The 10,119-nt window shown below is 39.6% G+C and overlaps 1 protein-coding gene across 4 annotated transcripts in view; it reads right to left on the bottom strand.

Annotated features, from left to right (window-relative positions):
* Positions 1 to 2,554: 2,554 nt before the first annotated feature.
* The window catches only part of LOC138978836 (glyoxylate reductase/hydroxypyruvate reductase-like), a 49,073-nt gene continuing 41,508 nt past the window's right edge, over positions 2,555 to 10,119 (bottom strand). For all 4 annotated transcript variants that reach the window (XM_070351621.1, XM_070351624.1, XM_070351622.1 and 1 more), the window contains one exon: positions 2,555 to 8,862. In XM_070351621.1, the coding sequence (XP_070207722.1) occupies positions 8,213 to 8,862 (650 nt within the window). In that variant the 3' untranslated portion in view covers positions 2,555 to 8,212. The remainder of the gene's footprint in view (positions 8,863 to 10,119) is intronic.

Raw genomic sequence — 10,119 nt, 5'->3', positions numbered from 1 at the left:
TCCAGGTCTGAAAGACGAGCCCTACTGTGAGAGGCTGAAAGCTCTGAAACTTCCAAGCCTGGAACACCGTCGCCTGCGGGGCGACATGATAGATGCCTTCAAGTATGTGCACGGCATGTACGAAGCGGACAGACCCCACTTTGAGCCCATCAGCAGTAGAGACACTAGAGGCCACTCTCTGAAACTCGGCAAAGACCACTGTAGACTGAACGTACGAAGCAATTACTTCTCCCAGCGAGTAGTGAACACCAGGAACAGTTTGCCTGAAGAGGCAGTAACAGCGCCATCAGTCAACAGCTTTAAGACCAGGATAGACAATTTCTGGCGCCACAGTACTTCTATGTACAACCCTACCTGCCTCGTTTAGATTGTAGAACAGCCCGCCACGCATGCTACAGTCTAGTAATAGGACCTATGTAAAGGCTACACAGCCTACCTCATAGTAAACTTCAAGTTCAAGTTCAAGTTCAAGTTTTGTCCAGTAAAAGCGTTCATGAAGAATACTTACTTAAACTTTAAAGCCGCGTAAGGCGAAATTAGGCTACTACTTTTAGTCAAGCTGTCGAAATCGCAGAATGAAACGGAACGCACTGCAATTTTTCACCAAGACGAAGACAGGTTCGTCAATCCCCGCGAGAAGGAAATCGCTCACTTTTTATGTGCAAAACGAAATTAAATTGACATTAATTAAGCCAGATCAGCACAGTAGCGTCTTGCGCTAATTAAGCAGGAAAGCGCGCTTTTCTGTATTCTTTTTAACTTTCTGAGCTTGTTCTGAATACAACATATATGTCATTAATATATGTTTTTGGAATCAGGAAATCATAAAGGATAAGATGAAATCATTTTTGGATCGATTTCGTAAATTTTAATCGTAGTATATACATACTAATTAACCTATTTTCGTTTATGGTGATCACATTTTAAGAGTAAACATGACATAAGTATGTATTTTCTATTTCAGAATTGATGAAGAAAACGATGCAATTAATTTGGAATCTCTTTGCGAAAATTTGATTTTAATGACCATTTTAATTAGCAAACTCATCAATTAATATTTAAGCTTCCAAGCTGAAATGCAATACCAAAGTCCGGCCTTCGTCGAAGACTGCTTGACCAAAATGTCAACACAATTGGTTGGAAAATGAGAGCGTGACAGTGCCGCCTCAACTTTTACAAAAAGCCGGATATGACATCATCAAAGACTTTTATAAAACAAGTCGCGTAAGGCAAAATTACTACATTTAGTCAAGCTGTGGAACTCGCAGAATGAAACTGAATGCACTGCATTTTTTCACAATGACCGTAGTCCGCCGCTTGTGCAAAACGGAGTGAAACTGACGAGCCTGTTCAGCGCGGTAGTGGTTTTGCTGTGCTGCATAGCACGCTTTTCTGTACCTCTCTTCGTTTTAACTTTCTGAGCGTGTTTTTAATCCAAACATATCATATCTATATGTTTTTGGAATCAGGAACCGACAAGGAATAAGATGAAATTGTTTTTAAATCGATTTCGGAAATTTAATTTTGATCATAATTTTTATATTTTTTATATATAATCCAAATATAACATATTTATATGTTTTTGGAATCAGAAAATGACGAAGAATAAGATGAAATTGTTTTTGGATCGTTTAATAAAAATTGTTTTTAATTACAAGTTTCCGATTTTTAATGACCAAACTCACTCATTAGTTTTTAAGCCACCAAGCTGAAATGCAATACCAAACCCCGGCCTTCGTCGAAGATTGCTTTGCCAAAATTTCAATCAATTTAATTGAAAAATGAGGGTGTGACAGTGCCACCTCAACTTTTACAAAAAGCCGGATATGACGTCATCAAAGGTATTTATCGAAAAAATGGAAAAACGTCCGGGGATATCATACCCAGGAACTCTCATGTCAAATTTCATAAAGATCGGCCCAGTAGTTTGGTCTGAATCGCTCTACACACACACACAGACACACACACACACATACACCACGACCCTCGTCTCGATTCCCCCCTCTATGTTAAAACATTTAGTCAAAACTTGACTAAATGTAAAAAATGAAAAAACCCGGGTGGGGATACCATACTCAGCAACTCATGTAAAGTTCCATGAAGATCAGTCCGGTAGTCATCTCTGAATCGCTGTACACACACACACACACACACACACACACACACATACATACACCACGACCCTCATCTCTATTCCCCCTCTATGTTAAAACATTTAGTCAAAACTTGACTAAATGTAAAAAAAAACAAAAACCCAGAGATACAAGTCTTAGCTGTAGACAAAAAAACAACCAAACAAACAAACACACACACAAACAAACAAACAGACAGAGCGAAACCTAAAAGCCGCTTTATTACATAAACACGGCTTATCAACAACAGTGTACCCATGTTAGGCTAATTGCCAAGAGCAAAAAAGACAAAAGGACTGAAGTAATTTTTAAATGTGATGAAGGTACGTAATGCATGGGCTCTGAGAGTGTATGAAACAAACACAAACACACACACACACGCTTAGATGTTTCTACAACACACTCAAACACACACACATGAATTCAAAATAACAGTTTTATTTGCATACCATTCACGTCAAGCATCACAGCTGGATTACTTAACAATGCCATTTCCCCAGTTCAAACTGAACCAGTTTATATCACCTTCCCAATCTCACCAGTATATATCATCTTCGTCTTAACAAAAATATTCCCCAACAAACAAACTCACGATGCCAGACCGACCCATGGCATCATTCCATACTGCCGCACAATGTCAAACAAAAGAGAGAAAAAAATAAAATTTACAAAGAAAAATAACACCTGGTCAGATGTCTGAATGGGGTCATTATTATGTTAATACAATATTATAGTCACAAAACATTGTTCTACAATTACACACATGTTTACCTTTAGTATTTACTACAGAATTTTTGTTATTAACCATATGCATAATTAACATGCAAGAGCCAAGCTTGCCTACAATAGTACAAAGCAATTAATGAAATAATTCTAAAATGACTGACCCACCACAAATTTAATTACAGTTGAAGTACCTGCCCTTGCGACCAGATGCCCACACAGACCACTCCGAAGGATCCAAGACAAGAATTTCTTTTCTCTGATACAGTGGAACCCCCCTTTTAAGACCCCCAATTTAAGACCCCCTCCCTTTTAACCCTTCACTGCCACAGTATAACAGCATTTTGGTATTGCTGTGTGCCAGGGCAAAATTTTGCTTTCTTCGGTAGGTTCACTAATCTGTTCACTGCTCGATCATTTATTGAGATATCTCTTAGATCTTTGGCATGTGTTTTGCTTATACCCTTGGCTATTATGTGATGACATGATCATTGGACTTTGTTTGTGATTGTTATAGTAAAAATTGATATAATGACCATTTTTGTCAAAAATTACAGTTTCCGGACTTACACACACACATTGCAGCATGTAAAACCACACAAAACACTGCTAAAACTGGTGTCAAACATCAGGTACTCACATTACAGCCCATAAAAGTATTCTTCTGTGTGGCAATCCATAAATCACTTCTTTTAGAGCTTCCAGAACACTGTATCGCTTGAAAACAGGTCTACGAGTTGAGGTCCGACTTTCGGCCGCCATTGTGAATTCTATCTATGGTTCTACACTTCTAACAAAGTTTTCAACACGTGGTACTAACTTATCCGAACAGTCAATGGGAAAGAACTGTGTTTAGAACCCCATACAAGAACTTGGACAGTGGTTACCTCCCATTTAGTTTTCAGAAATGTCCTGAAATGTTGCTGACGCAAATCCCCCGTACTAGGTACGGTTATGGGCGTACGGCAAACCGAAAATGACCACGTACCTAGTACGGGGTGGGCAGTGAAGGGGTTAACACCTTGATTTTTCTGCTTTTCTTTGCATAACCTCTGTAAATTTACCCCCCCCCCCCCCCCCCCCCCCGTTTTAAAACTCCCTCTATTTCAGACCTGATTTTCTCAGATTTTTGGAGGTCTTAAATGGTGTTCCACTGTATGTACCTTTTCGTAGCGACCATTTGTCTTAAACAACCACTTTCGCTCGGTGCCTTTTGTGGTCAGTACAGACAGGTTCCACTGTAAATTGTGCTGATCTTTTTAAGTTCAAAGATTTTCTTACAAAATATACATAACAACATTAACAATAAGCCCGACAACCATGAAGCTGACTAGGTGGTCCTTCGGATGCCATAGGGTTATGATGGGCGGTTAGTGGTAGGCATGAATGTGTGTGTGTGTGTGTGTGTGTGTGTGTGTGTGTGTGTGTGTGTGTGTGTGTGTGTGTGTGTGTGTGTGTGTCTGAGTGTGTGTGTGTGTGTGTGTGTGTTAAAAAAATGTTAATCATATTATAGTATCTGAGTTTCTTGTCTCACTAACTCAGATAAATACAAAAGAATTGTGATATTTCAATGCAGTGATTTTCTGGGTTATACATACTGACTCTAATCCATTTAAGTAATCTATATCTATATACGGCTTGTCTGTGTCTGTCTGTCTGTCTGTCTGTCTGTTGGTCACTTCGCGATGCACGGCCAAAGTTCTCGATGGATCTGTTTCAAATTTGGTGGGCATATTCAGGTACACCCAAAACACAATCTGGTCGATGAAAATTTTCAACACGTGCTCTCAGCGCGCAGCGCTGAACCGATTTTGGTATTTCTGTACATCCACTCCCAGTAACTCTTCCTTATCTTCTCCAGTGTTTTGCGCATTTATCTCCCTTCCTTCGTACGGTGGCGGTATTCAGCTCTACTTCTTCCCGGCAAAGCCGGATACCCGGCGAAGCGGGTATTCATCTAGTATAGATTTATATATACACAGAATTCATAGTTTATGTGTTTACATAAATGTGTGACAATAATTCTTGTTCTATAAACATTTGTGTGTTTTTTTGCGCAATTAGTTTTTTAACACTCATCTTTTCCCTTGAAGAATGTGTGTATAATCCACATAAACAAAAAGTTTTTTACAGCAAAGTCCACTTGCACTCACAATTCATGCTTCCAAATTAGCTAGCTGCCCGGACCGCAACATGTGAGATGAGAACTATTTACACAACATGACAAATTATATTGCATAAAGGAGCCTTTCAACTTGAATTTTAAAATGTCACTATCAAAAGGTAAGTATGCTGCACCTACGTACAAACTAATATTTAGAGTAACGAAATCATTAGCAAGCTATTGTACATGTACATGTTATACACATATATATACACAGTATTTTTTCACCAATGTCACAGATGAAATCTGAATTGTCTGGCCTACATGCGGGTTGGCAAGGAAGGAATGACATTTTAAGACATATTAGCTATGCATGTTGAACAGATCGGAGATAAAGACTTTAGCAAGGGGGGACAACTTCTTTTTGTGGTTTTATGGCATGAGAAGTGTGCTTTCCATTTTGTCAGAAAAATAAACAAAAAAGATTTACAAGGATAACAGCACATTTCATTGTCATGCCCCTGTCAGTATTTTTAGAGCAACACCTCACACACAAGACTCTCTCTCTCTCTCTCTCTCTCTCTCTCTCTCTCTCTCTCTCTCTCTCTCTCTCTCTCTCTCTGTTCTTTTTCTTCTTAGAACTTCTTCTTCTTCTTCTCATTACTAAATTCTATTATCTCTGTCAATCTCATTCTCATTACTAAATTCTATAAGTCTCTGTCAATCTCATTCTCACTTTGTTACTGACAGGAAAATATCTTGTACATGTATTTTATATTACCAAAGACTTTCTTTCTTTCTTTCTTTATTTGGTGTTTAACGTCGTTTTCAACCACGAAGGTTATATCGCGATGGGGAAAGGGGGGAGATGGGATAGAGCCACTTGTCAATTGTTTCTTGTTCACAAAAGCACTAATCAAAAATTTGCTCCAGGGGCTTGCAACGTAGTACAATGTATTACCTTACTGGGAGAATGCAAGTTTCCAGTACAAAGGACTTAACATTTCTTACATACTGCTTGACTAAAATCTTTACAAAAATTGACTATATTCTATACAAGAAACACTTAACAAGGGTAAAAAGAGAAACAGAATCCGTACGACATGCTGGGGAGCATCGGGTAAATTCTTCCCCCTAACCCGCCGGGGGTTTACCAAAGACATACACATTTGTCTCTAATATTACAGGAACAAATGTAAAAAAAATACATTCATCGGAAATGAAATCTGGAACCGGTCATATACATACCTGATCATAATTATTTTGTTTGACCAGTTCTTTCTCAGAACCAAAATGTAATCACTGTGCAGAGACTTTGGGAAAAGTTATTTCCCTTCCTTCATGAAGTTCTTTAATGACAGAATTACTTCCCTTCCTTCATGAAGTTCTTTAATGACAGAATTACTTCCCTTCCTTCATGAAGTTCTTTAATGACAGAATTACTTCCCTTCCTTAATGAAGTTCTTTAATGACAGAATTACTTCCCTTCCTTCATGAAGTTCTTTAATGACAAAATTACTTCCCTTCCTTCGTGTGCCTTCTTTTTTGTCATAGCTTTTCCTCATACAGAAAACCTAAAGCAGCCAGGATAAAGGATTTTTAACAAAATATGCTTTTGTGTGCCTTTTTTTCTGTCACTTTCCCCCTACTTGGTACTATCAAGGCATTTTTAAAGTGTGTGGAGTTATTTCAAGTTAAAGTAGAAGTTAGAACATTAGCTTTCGTAAGGTTAACAAGACCACTCAAAACACAGGGCAAGTTCTTAAATGAGTCAGTATTGATATTCATGCATCTGGGAAATGCCCTTAGGAATTTGATTTGCATATTTCAAGGAAACTGCCACGACATTATTCATCGTCTCCTAAGTTTCGCTTGCACTTAAACATAATTTCAATGAAATTCGATCAACAGAAAAATAGCTTCAAAAATAAATCTATACAACAGCCTCTCAACAGCTCAATTCTTAACTATGATTATGCAATACAATGCAAAATTTCACATGGACCAAGATGTATTATACGAAAGCATAACTGCATATTGCTACTCTTCAAAGAAGTCTTCAGTTGTTATCTTCTACAGTGACTATTTATATATTCTAGTCATGACAAATTCAGTATTCATTTTTAACGTAGCATCAGCTAATATCAAAATGAGAAGAAGAAAAACTCAACTAAGTTGATACATGTACATGACATTGAACTAGACTCCATTTTGTTCTCTCTCTCACACACAAAGTATTGTGGTCTTTCCCCTGTTAGTATTTCTTATCTCTTCTCCAACATGGCTGCTCATCCAGACATGCTTTTTCACATCTACAAATTACACTTCACCATTAGTATCCCTATCTATAAAGTATTTTCATAATCTAGGAAACTTGGCCATCCAGCAGCCAATGTAATGCATAGTCATTAGAACAAAACCCACAAAATGTCATTTCAAAACAAACAATCCATCTCATTGTCTGTACATTTTACTGTGCATTTTCACCAGGCTCCAAAAGTGTAACTTTTCACAAACAAATCACGCTCAATCTTCACAAGCTTCAGGCACTTTTCATTTTCCGAATCCAAACATAACAAGGCCGCCCCTCCTCTTCTGTAGAACACAAAAAGCCGTGGTCATTTCATATTCTGTGGCTCCACCCAGAAAATGTTGACACTTTCCGAGTACATGTGAGCGTACATATGTCTTTATGCTTCAGCTCCTTCCCATCATTCAACATTGCAGCTGTGCACCCATGTTCAAGAATTAATGGAGAGCAGTGGAGAAGAATGTAACAGCAGCTACTTACGGGCAATCCAGGTTTCCCAATTGCTTCGTTTGCGGCCAATTTATGTGGAGCACGTGATGCGCACCAAAAATATTGGCTGTCTAGAAGTGTCGTCTGCGCAATGATCGCGGCGGCTTTCTTGACCGCCAAGGACGACCGCGCACGTTGTGAGACGTCATTCGTTAGACCTCAATAAGTGTAACAAAACCAGGGCTGGATCTTGAAGGGAGAGGGAGGGGGGGGGGATCCTGGGTTCCGCAAGCACTCCCTTACCCAGCAAATGTAATCTGTTCTCAAGGAGAGGCCCAAAATACCCCTTTGAAATGCTAAATTTAAACAGCAGACACCCAAATATAGCTCATGCATGTATTGTGATGCCACCTTCACCCCACACGCCACCCCAAAACAACAACAAAAACAAAAAACACATCAGTTTTGAGTGTGACAAGTGCATGGCCATGCACCCCCTCCAATTGTTGTAGTCTATACAGCCTGCGCGCTCTCATTGAGAGCACTGACAAGATTGGTGGTCACTCCCTTGGTCATCCTGTGGCGCAAGTCAGATCTGTCCTCCTGCGTCTGTGGCATGAAGACGCAGTTCCTCAGCCCCTGCAGCGGGTACTGGAAGGGCACCGCCGTCTGGTTGCAAGTGTTGAGCCCTGCCGCGCAGATCTCTCCGTCGCGCAGAGCTTCGTACAGCGCCATGTAGTTGAGGGCATGACCGCTGTCAGAGTTCACCAAAATGACCCCAGACTTCATGTCCCTGAACGTGTTTTGGTCAAACGCAGCGTCGCTCTGAGTGGCGGCGTGTGGATCGCACACGCACACTATGTCCGCACGTTCCAGAAATTCACTCCGGGACACGACGTGGAAGTCCTCTAGGTTGACGTCGTCCGGTAACTTGGGAGCTTCCGTTTCGTCTGCGCCATCTCTGAAGTCAGTGACGATGACGTTGTTGGCCCCCAGCTGACGCAATCGTGACGCAACGGCAAGTCCTAGAGACGTGATGCCGTACACTCCGAACGTCTTGCGCTGGATGAGGCTGTTCCACCAAGCGGACGTGACATCCACTGGCTTGCCCTTCGTCAGTTCAAAGAGGTTACACGTGCTTTCGTGGGTAGGGTTGTCCATCCCTGGCCAAACACAAAAGTTAAAAAGACTGATAAATATAATGAAGTTCTACATTTCACCATAGTTCTTGCTGACATCTGAAAGAGGTTGATCCCGTTTTTTTAGGGGTCCAATTATGTAATTGCGATATAGCTGAATGCGCGTTGTAGTGGAACGCGATATATATAGTGGAATTCACCTGTAGCTTGACTCATGAAGACATGACAGCACTATGGGGGAAGTGTTTACATTTTAGTATGAAAAAGTTTACATTCTTTCTTCTTTTTTACATTTAGTCAAGTTTTGACTAAATTTTTTAACATAGAGGGGGAAAATGAGACGAGGGTCGTGGTGTATGTGTGTGAGTGTTTGTGTGTGTGTGTGTGTGTGTGTGTCTGTGTGTGTCTGTGTGTGTCTGTGTGTGTGTGTAGAGCGATTCAGACTAAACTACTCAGCCGATCTTTATGAAATTTGACATGAGAGTTCCTGGGTATGATATCCCCGGACGTTTTTTTCATTTTTTCGATAAATACCTTTGATGACGTCATATCCGGCTTTTTGTAAAAGTTGAGGCGGCACTGTCACACCCTCATTTTTCAATTAAATTGATTGAAATTTTGGCAAAGCAATCTTCGACGAAGGCCGGGGTTTGGTATTGCATTTCAGCTTGGTGGCTTAAAAACTAATGAGTGAGTTTGGTCATTAAAAATCGGAAACTTGTAATTAAAATTATTTTTTTATTAAACGATCCAAAAACAATTTCATCTTATTCTTCGTCATTTTCTGATTCCAAAAACATATACATATGTTATATTTGGATTAAAAGCAAGCTCTGAAAATTAAAAATATAAAAATTATGATCAAAATTAAATTTCCGAAATCGTTTTAAAAACTATTTCATCTTATTCCTTGTCGGTTCCTGATTCCAAAAACATATAGATATGATATGTTTGGATTAAAAACACGCTCAGAAACTTAAAACGAAGAGAGGTACAGTAAAGCACAGCGCAATCGCTACCGCGCCAAACAGGCTCGTCACTTTCACTGCCTTTTGCACTAGCGGCAGACTACGTTCAGTTTCATTTTGTGAGTTTGACTGAGCTTGACTAAATGTTGTATTTTCGCCTTATGCGACTTGTTTTAAACTTAACAAGTTTACCAGAACGGTAACATTGCATCTGAAAATGCATCAACATTCACCTCACGCAGAAAGAGTGACAGCTCTGTCAAGCTTAAATCCATAACTCAACAAGATGAAGAATATAATAATAATAATAATA

Source organism: Littorina saxatilis, linkage group LG10, assembly GCF_037325665.1.
Source record: "Littorina saxatilis isolate snail1 linkage group LG10, US_GU_Lsax_2.0, whole genome shotgun sequence".
NCBI lineage: Eukaryota > Metazoa > Mollusca > Gastropoda > Littorinimorpha > Littorinidae > Littorina > Littorina saxatilis.
This window is presented reverse-complemented; position numbering and strand designations above follow the sequence as displayed.